Raw genomic sequence first — 18,604 nt, forward strand, 5'->3', positions numbered from 1 at the left:
ATTAGACAGGATTGTGACAGAGTGAGGTAATGTCGAATTAGACAGGATTGTGTAAGATTGAGGTAATGGTGAACTAGACAGGATTGTGACAGAGTGAGGTAATGGTGAATTAGACAGGATTGTGTCAGAATACTGTAATGGTGAATTAGACAGGATTGTGACCGAGTGAGGTAATGGTGAACTAGACAGGATTGTGACAGAGTGAGGTAATGGTGAATTAGACAGGATTGTGTCAGAATATGGTAATGGTGAATTAGACAGGATTGTGACCGAGTGAGGTAATGGTGAATTAGACAGGATTGTGACAGAGTGCGGTAATGGTGGATTAGACAGGATTGTGTCAGACAGACTGTGGTAATGGTGAATTAGACAGGATTGTGACAGAGTGAGGTAATGTCGAATTAGACAGGATTGTGTCAGATTGAGGTAATGGTGAACTAGACAGGATTGTGACAGAGTGAGGTAATGGTGAATTAGACAGGATTGTGTCAGACAGACTGGGGTAATGGTGAATTGGACAGGATTGTGACAGAGTGAGGTAATGGTGAACTAGATTGGATTGTGACAGAGTGTGGTAATGGTGTTATTAGACATGATTGTGACAGTGTGCGGTAATGGTGAATTAGACATGCTTGTGACAGAGTGTGGTAGTGGTGAATTAGACAGGATTGTGACAGTGTGTGGTAATGGTGAATTAGAGAGGATTGTGTCAGACTGAGATAATGGTGGATTAGACAGGATTGTGACAGACTGGGGTAATGGTGAATTCGACAGGACAGTGACAGAGTGTGGTAATGGTGAATAAGACAGGATTGTGACAGAGTGTGGTAATGGTGAATTAGACAGGATTGTGTCAGACAGACTGTGGTAATGGTGAATTAGACAGGATTGTGACAGAGTGAGGTAATGGTGAATTAGACGGGATTGTGACAGTGCGGTAGTGGTGAATTAGACAGGACTGTGACAGTGTGTGGTAATGGTGAATTAGACAGGATTGTGTCAGACTGAGGTAATGGTGGATTAGACAGGATTATGACAGACTGGGGTAATGTTGATTTCGACAGGACTATGACAGAGTGTGGTAATGGTGAATTAGACAGGATTGTGACAGAGTTTGGTAATGGTGAAATTGACATTATTGTGTCAGATTGAGGTAATGGTGAATTAGACAGGATGGTGTCAGACAGACTGGGGTAATGGTGAATTGGACAGGATTTTGACAGGGTGAGGTAATGGTGAACTAGATGGGATTGTGACAGAGTGTGGTAATGGTGTTATTAGACATGATTTTGACAGAGTGCGGTAATGGTGAATTAGACATGCTTGTGACAGAGTGTGGTAGTGGTGAATTAGACAGGATTGTGACAGTGTGTGGTAATGGTGAATTAGACAGGATTGTGTCAGACTGAGGTAATGGTGGATTAGACAGGATTGTGACAGACTGGGGTAATGGTGAATTCGACAGGACTATGACAGAGTGTGGTAGTGGTGAATAAGACAGGATTGTGACAGAGTGTGGTAATGGTGAATTAGACAGGATTGTGTCAGACAGACTGTGGTAATGGTGAATTAGACAGGATTGTGACAGAGTGAGGTAATGGTGAATTAGACGGGATTGTGACAGTGCGGTAGTGGTGAATTAGACAGGACTGTGACAGTGTGTGGTAATGGTGAATTAGACAGGATTGTGTCAGACTGAGGTAATGGTGGATTAGACAGGATTGTGACAGACTGGGGTAATGGTGATTTCGACAGGACTATGACAGAGTGTGGTAATGGTGAATTAGACAGGATTGTGTCAGACAGACTGTGGTAATGGTGAATTAGACAGGATTGTGACAGAGTGTGGTAATGGTAAATTAGACATGATTGTGTCAGACAGACTGTGGTAATGGTGAATTAGACAGGATTGTGTCAGACAGACTGTGGGTAATGGTGAATTGGACAGGATTGTGACAGAGTGAGGTAATGTTGAATTAGACAGGATTGTGACAGAGTGCGGTAATGGTGGATTAGACAGGATTGTGTCAGACAGACTGTGGTAATGGTGAATTAGACAGGATTGTGACAGAGTGAGGTAATGTCGAATTAGACAGGATTGTGTAAGATTGAGGTAATGGTGAACTAGACAGGATTGTGACAGAGTGAGGTAATGGTGAATTAGACAGGATTGTGTCAGAATACTGTAATGGTGAATTAGACAGGATTGTGACCGAGTGAGGTAATGGTGAACTAGACAGGATTGTGACAGAGTGAGGTAATGGTGAATTAGACAGGATTGTGTCAGAATATGGTAATGGTGAATTAGACAGGATTGTGACCGAGTGAGGTAATGGTGAATTAGACAGGATTGTGACAGAGTGCGGTAATGGTGGATTAGACAGGATTGTGTCAGACAGACTGTGGTAATGGTGAATTAGACAGGATTGTGACAGAGTGAGGTAATGTCGAATTAGACAGGATTGTGTCAGACAGACTGTGGTAATGGTGAATTAGACAGGATTGTGACAGAGTGAGGTAATGTCGAATTAGACAGGATTGTGTCAGATTGAGGTAATGGTGAACTAGACAGGATTGTGACAGAGTGAGGTAATGGTGAATTAGACAGGATTGTGTCAGACAGACTGGGGTAATGGTGAATTGGACAGGATTGTGACAGAGTGAGGTAATGGTGAACTAGATTGGATTGTGACAGAGTGTGGTAATGGTGTTATTAGACATGATTGTGACAGTGTGCGGTAATGGTGAATTAGACATGCTTGTGACAGAGTGTGGTAGTGGTGAATTAGACAGGATTGTGACAGTGTGTGGTAATGGTGAATTAGAGAGGATTGTGTCAGACTGAGATAATGGTGGATTAGACAGGATTGTGACAGACTGGGGTAATGGTGAATTCGACAGGACAGTGACAGAGTGTGGTAATGGTGAATAAGACAGGATTGTGACAGAGTGTGGTAATGGTGAATTAGACAGGATTGTGTCAGACAGACTGTGGTAATGGTGAATTAGACAGGATTGTGACAGAGTGAGGTAATGGTGAATTAGACGGGATTGTGACAGTGCGGTAGTGGTGAATTAGACAGGACTGTGACAGTGTGTGGTAATGGTGAATTAGACAGGATTGTGTCAGACTGAGGTAATGGTGGATTAGACAGGATTATGACAGACTGGGGTAATGTTGATTTCGACAGGACTATGACAGAGTGTGGTAATGGTGAATTAGACAGGATTGTGACAGAGTTTGGTAATGGTGAAATTGACATTATTGTGTCAGATTGAGGTAATGGTGAATTAGACAGGATGGTGTCAGACAGACTGGGGTAATGGTGAATTGGACAGGATTTTGACAGGGTGAGGTAATGGTGAACTAGATGGGATTGTGACAGAGTGTGGTAATGGTGTTATTAGACATGATTTTGACAGAGTGCGGTAATGGTGAATTAGACATGCTTGTGACAGAGTGTGGTAGTGGTGAATTAGACAGGATTGTGACAGTGTGTGGTAATGGTGAATTAGACAGGATTGTGTCAGACTGAGGTAATGGTGGATTAGACAGGATTGTGACAGACTGGGGTAATGGTGAATTCGACAGGACTATGACAGAGTGTGGTAGTGGTGAATAAGACAGGATTGTGACAGAGTGTGGTAATGGTGAACTAGACAGGATTGTGTCAGACAGACTGTGGTAATGGTGAATTAGACAGGATTGTGACAGAGTGAGGTAATGGTGAATTAGACAGGATTGTGACAGTGCGGTAGTGGTGAATTAGACAGGACTGTGACAGTGTGTGGTAATGGTGAATTAGACAGGATTGTGTCAGACTGAGGTAATGGTGGATTAGACAGGATTGTGACAGACTGGGGTAATGGTGATTTCGACAGGACTATGACAGAGTGTGGTAATGGTGAATTAGACAGGATTGTGTCAGACAGACTGTGGTAATGGTGAATTAGACAGGATTGTGACAGAGTGTGGTAATGGTGAATTAGACATGATTGTGTCAGACAGACTGTGGTAATGGTGAATTAGACAGGATTGTGTCAGACAGACTGTGGTAATGGTGAATTGGACAGGATTGTGACAGAGTGAGGTAATGTTGAATTAGACAGGATTGTGACAGAGTGCGGTAATGGTGGATTAGACAGGATTGTGTCAGACAGACTGTGGTAATGGTGAATTAGACAGGATTGTGACAGAGTGAGGTAATGTCGAATTAGACAGGATTGTGTAAGATTGAGGTAATGGTGAACTAGACAGGATTGTGACAGAGTGAGGTAATGGTGAATTAGACAGGATTGTGTCAGAATACGGTAATGGTGAATTAGACAGGATTGTGACCGAGTGAGTTAATGGTGAACTAGACAGGATTGTGACAGAGTGAGGTAATGGTGATTTAGACAGGAATGTGTCAGACTATGGTAATGGTGAATTAGACAGGATTGTGACCGAGTGAGGTAATGGTGAATTAGACAGGATTGTGACAGAGTGCGGTAATGGTGGATTAGACAGGATTGTGTCAGACAGACTGTGGTAATGGTGAATTAGACAGGATTGTGACAGAGTGAGGTAATGTCGAATTAGACAGGATTGTGTCAGATTGAGGTAATGGTGAACTAGACAGGATTGTGACAGAGTGAGGTAATGGTGAATTAGACAGGATTGTGTCAGAATACGGTAATGGTGAATTAGACAGGATTGTGACCGAGTGAGGTAATGGTGAACTAGACAGGATTGTGACAGAGTGAGGTAATGGTGAATTAGACAGGATTGTGTCAGAATATGGTAATGGTGAATTAGACAGGATTGTGACCGAGTGAGGTAATGGTGAATTAGACAGGATTGTGTCAGAATACGGTAATGGTGAATTAGACAGGATTGTGACAGAGTGTGGTAATGGTGAATTAGACAGGATTGTGTCAGACAGACTGTGGTAATGGTGAATTAGACAGGATTGTGACAGAGTGAGGTAATGGTGAATTAGACAGGATTGTGACAGTGCGGTAGTGGTGAATTAGACAGGACTGTGACAGTGTGTGGTAATGGTGAATTAGACAGGATTGTGTCAGACTGAGGTAATGGTGGATTAGACAGGATTGTGACAGACTGGGGTAATGGTGATTTCGACAGGACTATGACAGAGTGTGGTAATGGTGAATTAGACAGGATTGTGTCAGACAGACTGTGGTAATGGTGAATTAGACAGGATTGTGACAGAGTGTGGTAATGGTGAATTAGACATGATTGTGTCAGACAGACTGTGGTAATGGTGAATTAGACAGGATTGTGTCAGACAGACTGTGGTAATGGTGAATTGGACAGGATTGTGACAGAGTTAGGTAATGTTGAATTAGACAGGATTGTGACAGAGTGCGGTAATGGTGGATTAGACAGGATTGTGTCAGACAGACTGTGGTAATGGTGAATTAGACAGGATTGTGACAGAGTGAGGTAATGTCGAATTAGACAGGATTGTGTAAGATTGAGGTAATGGTGAACTAGACAGGATTGTGACAGAGTGAGGTATTGGTGAATTAGACAGGATTGTGTCAGAATACGGTAATGGTGAATTAGACAGGATTGTGACCGAGTGAGTTAATGGTGAACTAGACAGGATTGTGACAGAGTGAGGTAATGGTGATTTAGACAGGATTGTGTCAGAATATGGTAATGGTGAATTAGACAGGATTGTGACCGAGTGAGGTAATGGTGAATTAGACAGGATTGTGACAGAGTGCGGTAATGGTGGATTAGACAGGATTGTGTCAGACAGACTGTGGTAATGGTGAATTAGACAGGATTGTGACAGAGTGAGGTAATGTCGAATTAGACAGGATTGTGTCAGATTGAGGTAATGGTGAATTAGACAGGATTGTGTCCGAGTGAGGTAATGGTGAATTAGACAGGATTGTGTCAGAATATGGTAATGGTGAATTAGACAGGATTGTGTCAGAATATGGTAATGGTGAATTAGACAGGATTGTGACCGAGTGAGGTAATGGTGAATTAGACAGGATTGTGTCAGAATACGGTAATGGTGAATTAGACAGGATTGTGACAGAGTGTGGTAATGGTGAATTAGACAGGATTGTGACAGACTGACTGTGGTAATGGTGAATAAGACATGATTGTGACAGAGTGCGGTAATGGTGAACTAGACAGGATTGTGTCAGAATACGGTAATGGTGAATTAGACAGGATTGTGTCAGAATACGGTAATGGTGAATTAGACAGGATTGTGTCCGAGTGAGGTAATGGTGAATTAGACAGGATTGTGTCAGAATATGGTAATGGTGAATTAGACAGGATTGTGTCAGAATACGGTAATGGTGAATTAGACAGGATTGTGTCAGAATATGGTAATGGTGAATTAGACAGGATTGTGTCAGAATATGGTAATGGTGAATTAGACAGGACTGTGTCAGAATACGGTAATGGTGAATTAGACAGGATTGTGTCAGAATACGGTAATGGTGAATTAGACAGGGTTAATTAGTAATCTGAAACTGTCACGAGACATTCCATTTGGTCTGATTCACACTTGTTAGACATGCTGTTCACAGAGCAATACATCATGCCATATCATAATATAATTACAGAGATATGTCAGATTCACATTACAGTACACACACACACACACACACACACACACACACACACACACACACACACACACACACACACACACACACACACACACACACACACACACACACACACACACACACACACACACTACTAATAGACATGATTATTTCCCATGGTGGGTCTTCATCACAGGAACACTGGCCTTCCTTAGTCAATGAGAAGTGACATGTGAATGTGGATGAGCCTAGGTATTATGTGTTCACCTCAAATGGCATCCTACTCCCTTTGTAGTGCACTACTTTTAACTAGAAAACTATGGGTATATATGGAATAGGGTGTCATTTTGGACACAGATGGACAGATGAGATAGCAAGGGATCCTGCTATTTTCTCTGATACAAGTTTCCCAGGAGAAATCAGGAATAAATTATTTTACAGCATTCCGAAAGCTGGAATCTGTCATCCTCATCTGCTGTCCAGATGTGGTACTTGGAAAGACATTTAGTTTCCCTCCAACTATTAAACTAAAACTCACTTCAGCTAGAGAAAAAGAGCCTTAAATCCACCCGCTGCGCTTTCTCAGAAATATACACACCATTCGTAACAGTAGCTGAAGCAAACAATAGCTTTCAGGAAATTAAGTATTGTGAAATAGAATCTCACTGCTCCTTCTAAAGAATTATATATATATATATATCATCATTGCACCTGTGTCTGGCTATAAATTCCCTTCAGTGCTGTGATAAAAACATGAGAAAGGAGGGATTGGGCAGAAGGGTGTTGAGGGGTTGAGAAGGGTGGTGACGGGGTTGAGAAGGGTGGTGAGGGGTTGAGAAGGGTGGTGAGGGGTTGAGAAGGGTGGTGAGGGGTTGAGAAGGGTGGTGAGGGGTTTAGAAGGGTGTTGAGGGGTTGAGAAGGGTGTTGAGGGGTTGAGAAGGGTAGTAGGGGTTGAGAAGGGTGTTGAGGGGTTGAGAAGGGTGTTGAGGGGTTGAGAAGGGTGGTGAGGGGTTGAGAAGGGTGGTGAGGGGTTGAGAAGGGGGTTGAGAAGGGTGTTGAGGGGTTGAGAAGGGTGGTGAAGGGTTGAGAAGGGTGTTGAGGGGTTGAGAAGGGTGTTGAGGGGTTGAGAAGGGTGTTGAGAAGGGCGTTAAGGGGTTGAGAAGGGCGTTGAGGGGTTGAGAAGGGTGTTGAGGGGTTGAGAAGGGTGTTGAGGGGTTGAGAAGGGTGTTGCGGGGTTGAGAAAGGTTTTGAGGGGTTGAGAAGGTTGGTGAGGGTTTGAGAAGGGTGGTGAGGGTTTGAGAAGGGTGCTGAGGGGTTGAGAAGGGTGTTGAGGAGGGGTTGAGAAGGGTGGTGAGGGGTTGAGAAGGGTGGTGAGGGGTTGAGAAGGGTGGTGAGGGGTTGAGAAGGGTGTTGAGGGGTTGAGAAGGGTGGCGAGGGGTTGAGAAGGGTGGTGAGGGGTTGAGAAGGGTGGTGAGGGGTTGAGAAGGGTGTTGAGTAGGGTGTTGAGGGGTTGAGAAGGGTGTTGAGGGGTTGAGAAGGGTGTTGAGGGGTTGAGAAGGGTGGTGAGGGGTTGAGAAGGGTGGTGAAGGGTTTAGAAGGGTGGTTAGTGGTTGAGATCATGCTAACAATATAACTGATAAAATGTACGCCATTCCTTCCGGCTCTATGTTAAAAGGTCAACAATTATTCCACTGGAATAGTAAGGCAGACATATCACATAAAACCAAAGTTTTGGTCAGTATTTCCCTGGGCAACCTTAGTAGGAGAGGACATGTATGAAATTTATAAAAACACTGACTTGGTCATGTTCAGGTGAGAGTGAGAGAGTTTTGTATCTGGAAGGTCCTTAGTGTGTTTTGGCTGGACAGCGTCGTTTCTGCTGGTTTGGTTTGGTGAGCAACCATTTTGTGACCATGCTGTCTTGAAGAAATGTTTGATGTGTGGTCAGTTGTTCTGAATGGTATGTGTTGAGTTTGACCACCAGTGAGTTTATTTATGTGACAATATTCAAGATGTTCATTATTTAAAGCCACTGCAATAATGTACATTTGTTTTCAGTTGGTTTGATAGGAGAGGATTTGCTGGTTTGAGGTACAGGCAGTTTATTGGCAGCGACCTCCAATAAGGTGACTGGTTAAAAACCTCTTCAGGATCGGTGGGTCCCCCGTGGGACGGCTGAGCTAATGTGATTAACATAAGGTTGAAAGTAACAAGAGAATGTCCCATGACACAGATGTCCCGTGACATATCTGATATTGGCAGAAAGCTTAAATTCTTGTTAATCTAACTGCACTGTCCAACTTACAGTAGCCATTACAGTAAAATAATGCCATGCTATTTTTTGAAGAGAGTGCACAGTTATGAACTTGTATTAATGTATTAATAAACCAATTTGGCATCACAAAGGTAAAGAAACAAACCAGTCAGTAAGACAGGATAACGTTACCTTTACAGTAGTAGCTAAGCTAAAAACACCACTAACTAGTTTAGGGAAGAGCAAAAACATTACTTTAGAAATGACTTAGCTAGCTAGCAACTACTTTGAATTGTTGGAGCTTTCCTGTCCATGGTGGAAAGATGGTGTGAACAAAACCCTGTTTAAACCAGTCCCCATTGTAGTCAGTGGCCACAAAGTGATCACTGGACACGGGCAACCGCAGCTGGTGAATGACTTCAGGCATCGTTTCGACACCATAAGCAGGATGTGGGATGGCCTGCAGCCATGCCTGACTGCTCCATCGCGGAAAATAGTGGAAATGTGAAGTGTATTTGTATCTAACTGGAACATTATTGCACCCGGGTACAATGCACTTCATTTTGGCCAACTTCACTGAGTTACTCGATGTTACGGATACAAGTATCCTGTGTGTGTATCCAGTGTGTGTGTTTCTTTTCTCTCCTTCTCCCCTCACAGGTGAAAATCATCACTTCCCAATCAGTCACCAATCATCAATCAGAAGACACACCTCCTCCTGTTTCCTACCCTATCACAGTTCCTTTCCCTTGGTTTAAAAACCCCATCAGTTGTTTGCTCTAGAGCTCAATCTCTCTGTAAATGCCATGTCTGTAGACCTCGCTGTTTCACTCTCTTTGTGTATTGACCTCTCTTTTGGTTGAGCACCTCTAAAGCATTTTCATCAACTGTGAGTATTGTTTTTGGTGTTTGTGTTTGTTTGCTGGTGGGAAAAGGGGGAACCAAGACAAGTCGCCCATGGGCATACACTACCCGTAGGTAAACTTTGTTAAAAACACTAGTTAGAACTGGGCGGACCACACACTGTATTTTTGGTTAGTTAGTTAGCTGTTGTTAAAGTAGGCTAGTCTAGCTTAGGGGTGTTTTTGAATACTTATTGTTTCTTTCCTTGGGTCCAGCTCAGCCCCTTTTCCTGCTCCCCCCTTTACCGTGTGTTTATTAATAAACCCTGAGTTTGACGGTAGATTTCAGTTGTCCTGGTTATTTCATTCACACTTTTACTTTGTCACTATTATAAATTGCATGAGTTATGTTACGGGTCTCATTATCATCCCCCCTAGACTGGCGGGCCAAAAGGGATTCGTAACATAAGTGGGGGCTCATCCAGGATTTGTCTTTACTGACACCCATGCAGCTCATGCAGATTAACTACTAACATTATTCGCCTTCATTTACTTTACTTCAGAGATTACTAACCGCTAGCCGAGCTAGCTACCATCTCTTTGGCCAACATCACTGAGTTACTCGACTACTAACGTTATTCGCCTTCATTTACTTTACTTCAGAGATTACTAACCGCTAGCCGAGCTAGCTACCATCTCTTTGGCCAACATCACTGAGTTACTCGACTACTAACGTTATTCGCCTTAATTTACTTTACTTCAGAGATTACTAACCGCTAGCCGAGCTAGCTACCATCTCTTTGGCCAACATCACTCAATTACTCAACTACTAACATTATTCACTTAGCCAGACATTAAATTACTTTAGCTACCCATCTCTTTGTTTACTTCCTTTCATTCGGATTTCCTTAATTGAATACCAATAGAAAGACACTACATCTTCCCGTCTGCTATAATTATTAATTTTAGAATCACGAAGAAGATAATCTACCGGATTAAAGACTATTTGGAAGACGTATGCGCTAGCACAAAGCAGGTATTTAGTTCTTTATACTTTTAAATAAAAATTTGACAATGAAAATGATCAGACACCAATCGTTGTTTATGTAACAATAAATAAATAAAAATGTTATGCATTTTAGGTAATTTGGAAACTGAGCATTTTCATTTAAAAATACTGACATCTAATTACTCAAACAATGGACCTAAAAACTGTCTGGTGTACTGACAATATGTATGAATATACCTTTGTATTATTTTATTGAGTTTGTCCATGATGCCTATGTTTTGTCCATTTGAAATATATGATCATAGGAAGTCAAAAGTCAGTGCACCACAGCCATATGGCATAAGAAATGTCCAAATGGCATTTATACTGACCAAATGATATACAGTTGAAGTCGTAAGTTTACATACACTTAGGTTGAAGTCAATAAAACTTGTTTTTCAACCACTACACAAATGTATTGTTAACAAACTATAGTTTTAGCAAGTTGGTTAGGACTTCTACTTTGACACAAGTAATTTTTCCAACAATTGTTTACAGACAGATCATTTCACTTATAATTCACTGTATCACAATTCCAGTGCGTCAGAAGTTTACAGACACTAACTTGACTGTGCCTTGAAACAGCTTGGAAAATTCCAGAAAATGATGTCATGGCTTTAGAAACTTCTGATAGGCTAATTGACATAATTTGAGTCAATTGAGTCAACCTGTGGATGTATTTCAAGGCCTACCTTCAAACTCTTTGCTTGGGAAAATCAAAAGAAATCAGCCAAGATCTCCAAAAATAGTTTTTTGACCTACACAAGTCTGGTTCATTCTTGGAAGCAATTTCCAAACGCCTGAAGGTACCACGTTCATCTGTACAAACAATAGTACGTGATTATAAACACCATGGGACCAAGCAGCCCGTCATACGCATTCTGTCTCCTAGAGATGAATGTACTTTAGTGTGAAAAGTGCAAATCAATCCCAGAACAACAGCAAAGGACCTTGTGAAGATGCTGGAGGAAACGGGTACAAAAGTATCTATATCCTTGCTATCCTATATCTATATCCTTGCTCAGCAAGGAAGAAGCCACTACTCCAAAACTGCTATAAAAAAGCTAGACTACAGTTTGCAATTATTAACAATATATTGTTAATAATTAACAATATTTTTGGGTTTTTTTGTATAAAAAAAAATGAAAGTGAGCGATTGTAATCTGAATAAAGGCCAAAACATTTGTTTCTGTTTTTAGAGGGAGAGAAATGCTGAGACAATTGTGCGCCGCCCATAAATGCCAAAATATAGCCCTGCTAATATCCACAATGGCACTTGACTGAGTGTGTTTAAAAGAGTATTTTCCAGTAAGCAGCGATTGTCCTGTGAATCGTGCGACAAGTGTTTGAAAACTTGTTTTCAAAATACCACCAGCTAGCTGTCCATCACCACTCTAATTAAAAACACAACATCTTGTTTACATCTTGTTTACATTCTTTATTGTAACCACAATGTCACAAATTATTTGTATCTACCTTTCCAATTACTTTAAGAGTTTGGGATTTACAAATGTGTGCTTTTCATGTAATTTTTCGTTAAATCCAATTCGGATTTAAGTATAACTGTTGAGGGACACCTTTAATATTTAATAATATCTGCATTCTGAATTCATATCGAAGGGGCAATTTGTTTGTTTTAGTTTGAACGTGCAGACACTGAGAACAGCAGGAACGTTTCCCTAGTCAGCGCCGTTATTAGTGCAATGCCCCTTAAAGTGTTGCCAGTGTTGCCCTCCCCCTTCCTCCTCCTCCCTTCCCCATGGTCCGTCTTCTGTGCACGGCTCTGCGGCCCATCCCGCGTCCCATCCCGTGTCCCCTACCCTCCCCCTTCCTCCCCCTCCCTTCCCCATGGTCCGTCTTCTGTGCACGGCTCCGTGTCCCATCCCGCGTCCCATCCCGTGTCCCATCCCGCGTCCCCTGCCCTCGTGCTTTGAGCCTTGCGCTCTTTCAGTGGATACAGACCAATATGACCAATATATATTGTCCTGATAATAACAGGGATAATAATATATCTGTGAGAATATCCAATGGGTTTTTAAATCATTCTAAATTAATAATAATAATAATCACTTTGTTTAAAAAATAACAATACTTTGGAGATGATTTTGTCTTCAAATAACGTAAAATGAGCGAGAAAAAGGCCATTCTTGAGCATGGTGTGAGACATTGCTACTAATTTGTAAATAAAGTCAGTTTGTTATTTAGAATGATTTATTTCTGTTTTTAGAGGGAGAGAAATCAAAAAACAACAGTCATCTCATGGGTCTCCCAATCAAGGCCAGCACAGGTATTGAACCAGCATCTGTTACAACCCAACTTACACTGCTATGCAGTGTCTTAGACCATGGCACCACTCAGTACAATGTGACCGGTCGGGAGAGGGCTACAATACTACAGTAAGAGCAAAATAATCATAACAGAATACAATCATAAAAACCTTAGTGTAACAACAGTTTTAGTAAGTAATACTGAAGTCATGCACAATTATCAGTTTCTACTTAGGCTTATGTCGCCCATTCATTGTCAGTTAGAGACACAGTAGGACCCAAAAGCATAATCAGTGCTCTAACTCCCCCTTGTGGTGGTCTGGAGCAATGAAGTGGTGACGCAGGGTACCGTACTAAATCACAAATTACCTCTAAATTCAGCAGCATAATCCCAATTTGTTTTGTGGAGCAACCACTGTACCTTCTCCCTTTTCCACTTGCCTCCCAGCTTCTCACTTTTTTTCAGGTATTTTCAGAACAGCTTCTCACTTTTTTCAGATATTTTCTGAACAGCTTCTCACTTTTTTTCAGGTATTTTCAGAACAGCTTCTCACTTTTTTCAGATATTTTCTGAACAGCTTCTCACTTTTTTTCAGGTATTTTCAGAACAGCTTCTCACTTTTTTCAGATATTTTCTGAACAGCTTCTCACTTCTTTCAGGTATTTTCTGAACAGCTTCCCACTTCTTTCAGGTATTTTCTGAACAGCTTCTCACTTCTTTCAGGTATTTTCTGAACAGCTTCCCACTTCTTTGTTTCTCCAGAAATTCAACAAATGACAGTTGGAACACCACAGCCGAAAATGCGCGTTTGTTGTTGCTAAGCTACCAGGGACAGTCCTTTTTAGCTAGCAGGTTGACGAGCCTTCATGCACAGGGAATACACAACGTTATAATGTCTGAAAGAATTATATGGATTTCCTATTTGTCAAATGATTGAGCATGTGCTGAAAACTCAGAAATGCATCAGAAATCGTCCTTATTTTTAGAATATCATAAAGCAAATCAAGATTAGGAAATGGACCTCAGCCAAGAGAAGCGTGTCTGGAATCAATATAGCTTCATATCTTGAATGTGCTGAGAAAACACAGATATGCAATGTATTCAGTCAGTATTCGTCAACATGAAGAGAGAACACAGAGTGCCACATATCTCAGGGTATTGAGCGAGTCCATATCCGGCCATAGGAAATGTTCATGTGTGATATTCTGAGTAATCACAATGTCATATATGTCTAAAAGACATCTGGATTCAGAAAGTCAGGATATGGAGCAAATCCACAAAATTACAAATATACATTGGACATGGTCTGTATTCTGTAGAATATTACAAACATGTCATTTAAAGATATCCCCTGGTATGGACCCTTTTCAATCAGTGGTTCTTAGTCTTCAGCAGACTGATCATAGTGTCTGTTCCTACGTGGTCCTAACTCTAACCTACCCAGTACTAGAATCTAACACTGTCTGTTCCTACGTGGTCCTAACTCTAACCTACCCAGTACTAGAATCTAACACTGTCTGTTCCTACGTGGTCCTAACTCTAACCTACCCAGTACTAGAATCTAACACTGTCTGCTCCTACGTGGTCCTAACTCTAACCTACCCAGTGCCAGCATCTAACATATAGTGTCTGTTCCTACCTGGTCCTAACTCTAACCTACCCAGTACCAGTATCTAACATATAGTGTCTGTTGTGAAGGTAGTGGAGGTTCTTACCCAATACGATGACGACAGTCTTCAGCAGACTCATCATGGTGTCTCTGTTCCTGCGTGGCCCAGAGCTGTGTCTGCTCATCCTCATGGTCCTCTGTCTCACGTACATAAAGATGTGAGCGTACAGCACCACCATGACCAGGAAGGTGACCAGGTTGAATACGGCCCAGAACACCAGGTAGGAGTTACAGTACAGTGGAGCCATGCTAGAACACGTGCCGATGTCACAGATACAGTTCCACCCTACCGACGGGATGGCTCCCATGACGATAGACAAGGTCCAGATGACTACAATCACCACCACCACACGCCGGTTGGACATGCGCGTGTGTAGCTGCATGCGGAAAACGGTGATGTGGCGCTCGATGGCGATGGCGAGGAGGTTACACACGGACGCCGTGAGGGACGTGTCGATGAGACCCTGTCGGAGCAGCCACGTGGAGACCGTGAGGCGCCGCGTGTTCGGGCCCGTGTTGAACATCAGGTAGAAGTACGCCAGGCCGGCAAAGAAGTCCGCGGCCGCCAGGTTGGCCATCAGGTAGTAAATAGGGAAGTGGAAGCGGCGGTTGACGTATATAGCCACCATGACCAGCAAGTTAGCCAGCATGATGAAGATACATACTGTGATACCCAGCCCCATCACCAGCTTACTGACGGTATTCCACTCTGTAGCCAGGTACTTTCCACTGCGGTTGTAGAAGAAGGCAATGGACTCATTGTAGAAGCACTGTTCCTCCTCCATCTTGAAGACTGGCTAGGGGATCTGGAGGAGAGGAGAGAGGGGTTAGAGGGTCTGGAGGAGAGGAGACAGGGGTTAGAGGGTCTGGAGGAGAGGAGACAGGGGTTAGAGGGTCTGGAGGAGAGGAGACAGGGATTAGAGGGTCTGGAGGAGAGGAGACAGGGGTTAGAGGGTCTGGAGGAGAGGAGACAGGGGTTAGAGGGTCTGGAGGAGAGGAGACAGGGGTTAGAGGGTCTGGAGGAGAGGATACAGGGGTTAGTGGGTCTGGAGGAGAGGAGACAGGGGTTAGGGGATCTGGAGGAGAGGAGACAGGGGTTAGGGGATCTGGAGGAGAGGAGACAGGGGTTAGGGGATCTGGAGGAGAGGAGACAGGGGTTAGGGGATCTGGAGGAGAGGAGACAGGGGTTAGAGGGTCTGGAGGAGAGGAGAGAGGGGTTAGAGGGTCTGGAGGAGAGGAGACAGGGGTTAGAGGGTCTGGAGGAGAGGAGACAGGGGTTAGAGGGTCTGGAGGAGAGGAGACAGGGATTAGAGGGTCTGGAGGAGAGGAGACAGGGGTTAGAGGGTCTGGAGGAGAGGAGACAGGGGTTAGAGGGTCTGGAGGAGAGGAGACAGGGGCTAGAGGGTCTGGAGGAGAGGATACAGGGGTTAGTGGGTCTGGAGGAGAGGAGACAGGGGTTAGGGGATCTGGAGGAGAGGAGACAGGGGTTAGGGGATCTGGAGGAGAGGAGACAGGGATTAGAGGGTCTGGAGGAGAGGATACAGGGGTTAGAGGGTCTGGAGGAGAGGAGACAGGGGTTAGAGGGTCTGGAGGAGAGGAGACAGGGGTTAGTGGGTCTGGAGGAGAGGAGACAGGGGTTAGGGGATCTGGAGGAGAGGAGACAGGGGTTAGGGGATCTGGAGGAGAGGAGACAGGGGTTAGAGGGTCTGGAGGAGAGGAGACAGGGGTTAGAGGGTCTGGAGGAGAGGAGACAGGGGTTAGAGGGTCTGGAGGAGAGGAGACAGGGGTTAGAGGGTCTGGAGGAGAGGAGACAGGGGTTAGAGTGTCTGGAGGAGAGGAGACAGGGGTTAGAGGGTCTGGAGGAGAGGATACAGGGGTTAGGGGGTCTGGAGGAGAGGATACAGGGGTTAGGGGATCTGGAGGAGAGGAGACAGGGGTTAGAGGGTCTGGAGGAGAGGAGACAGGGGTTAGGGGATCTGGAGGAGAGGAGACAGGGGTTAGAGGGTCTGGAGGAGAGGAGACAGGGGTTAGGGGATCTGGAGGAGAGGAGACAGGGGTTAGAGGGTCTGGAGGAGAGGAGACAGGGGTTAGAGGGTCTGGAGGAGAGGAGACAGGGGTTATGGGATCTGGAGGAGAGGAGACAGGGGTTAGAGGGTCTGGAGGAGAGGAGACAGGGGTTAGAGGGTCTGGAGGAGAGGAGACAGGGGTTAGAGGGTCTGGAGGAGAGGAGACAGGGGTTAGAGGGTCTGGAGGAGAGGAGACAGGGGTTAGAGGGTCTGGAGGAGAGGAGACAGGGGTTAGAGGGTCTGGAGGAGAGGAGACAGGGGTTAGAGGGTCTGGAGGAGAGGAGACAGGGGTTAGAGGGAGTCACAGTAGGTTAGAGAGAGTCACAGGAGGTTAGAGAGAGTCACAGGAGGTTAGAGAGAGTCACAGGAGGTTAGAGAGAGTCACAGTAGGTTGTTAGGGGGTCTGGAGGAGAGGAGACAGGGGTTAGAGAGATTCACAGTAGGTTAGAGAGAGTCACAGTAGGTTAGAGAGTCAGTAGGTTGTTAGAGGGTCTGGAGGAGAGGAGGCAGGGGTTAGAGGGAGTCACAGTAGGTTAGAGGGAGTCACAGTAGGTTAGAGGGAGTCACAGTAGGTTAGAGGGAGTCACAGTAGGTTAGAGGGAGTCACAGTAGGTTAGAGGGAGTTACAGTAGGTTAGAGGGAGTCACGGTAGGTTGTTAAGGGGTATGGAGGAGAGGAGACCGGGGTTAGAGAGAGTCACAGTAGGTTAGAGGGTCACAATAGGTTGTTAGGGGGTCTGGAGGAGAGGAGACATGGGGTTAGAGGGAGTCACAGTAGGTTAGAGGGAGTCACAGTAGGTTAGAGGAAGTCACAGTAGGTTAGAGGAAGTCACAGTAGGTTAGAGGAAGTCACAGTAGGTTAGAGGGAGTCACAGTAGGTTGTTAGGGTATCTGGAGGAGAGGAGACAGGGGATAGAGGGAGTCACAGTAGGTTAGAGGGAGTCACAGTAGGTTAGAGGGAGTCACGGTAGGTTGTTAAGGGGTATGGAGGAGAGGAGACCGGGGTTAGAGAGAGTCACAGTAGGTTGTTAGGGGGTCTGGAGGAGACAGGGGTTAGAGGGAGTCACAGTAGGGTGTGTTCCCTCAGGCCACTACTCTACTACCACATATTTACAATACAAAATCCATGTGTGTACAGAGTCTGTGTCTTTAAAAAATATATTTTTATATGTTTATAATTATTTATTACAAAAAACACAAGGAATGGGTAACATTATAGCATTAGAACATGAAGGACAAACAATACAGCATCAAGACACTGTCAAACAATACAGCATCAAGACACTATCAAACAATACAGCATCAAGACACTATCAAACAATACAGCATCAAGACACTATCAAACAATACAGCATCAAGACACTATCAAACACTACAGCATCAAGACACTATCAAACAATACAGCATCAAGACACTATCAAACACTACAGCATCAAGACACTATCAAACAATACAGCATCAAGACACTATCAAACACTACAGCATCAAGACACTATCAAACACTACAGCATCAAGACACTATCAAACACTACAGCATCAAGACACTATCAAACAATACAGCATCAAGACACTATCAAACACTACAGCATCAAGACACTATCAAACAATACAGCATCAAGACACTATCAAACACTACAGCATCAAGACACTATCAAACAATACAGCATCATGACACTATCAAACAATACAGCATCAAGACACTATCAAACAATAAAGCATCAAGACACTATCAAACACTACAGCATCAAGACACTATCAAACAATACAGCATCAAGACACTATCAAACAATACAGCATCAAGACACTATCAAACAATACAGCATCAAGACACTATCAAACAATACAGCATCAAGACACTATCAAACAATACAGCATC

General features: G+C 43.8%; 1 protein-coding gene across 3 annotated transcripts in view; it reads right to left on the reverse strand.

Moving 5' to 3' along the window:
- The window catches only part of LOC139422648 (lysophosphatidic acid receptor 1), a 98,549-nt gene that overhangs the window by 27,305 nt on the left and 52,640 nt on the right, over window positions 1-18,604 (reverse strand). For all 3 annotated transcript variants that reach the window (XR_011635739.1, XR_011635738.1, XM_071173803.1), the window contains exon 2: window positions 14,710-15,469. Coding sequence is in view for 1 of the 3 variants with exons in the window: in XM_071173803.1 (XP_071029904.1) it covers window positions 14,710-15,448 (739 nt within the window). In the remaining 2 variants the exon portion in view is untranslated. The remainder of the gene's footprint in view (window positions 1-14,709; window positions 15,470-18,604) is intronic.

This window comes from Oncorhynchus clarkii, chromosome 12, assembly GCF_045791955.1.
Source record: "Oncorhynchus clarkii lewisi isolate Uvic-CL-2024 chromosome 12, UVic_Ocla_1.0, whole genome shotgun sequence".
Lineage (NCBI taxonomy): Eukaryota > Metazoa > Chordata > Actinopteri > Salmoniformes > Salmonidae > Oncorhynchus > Oncorhynchus clarkii.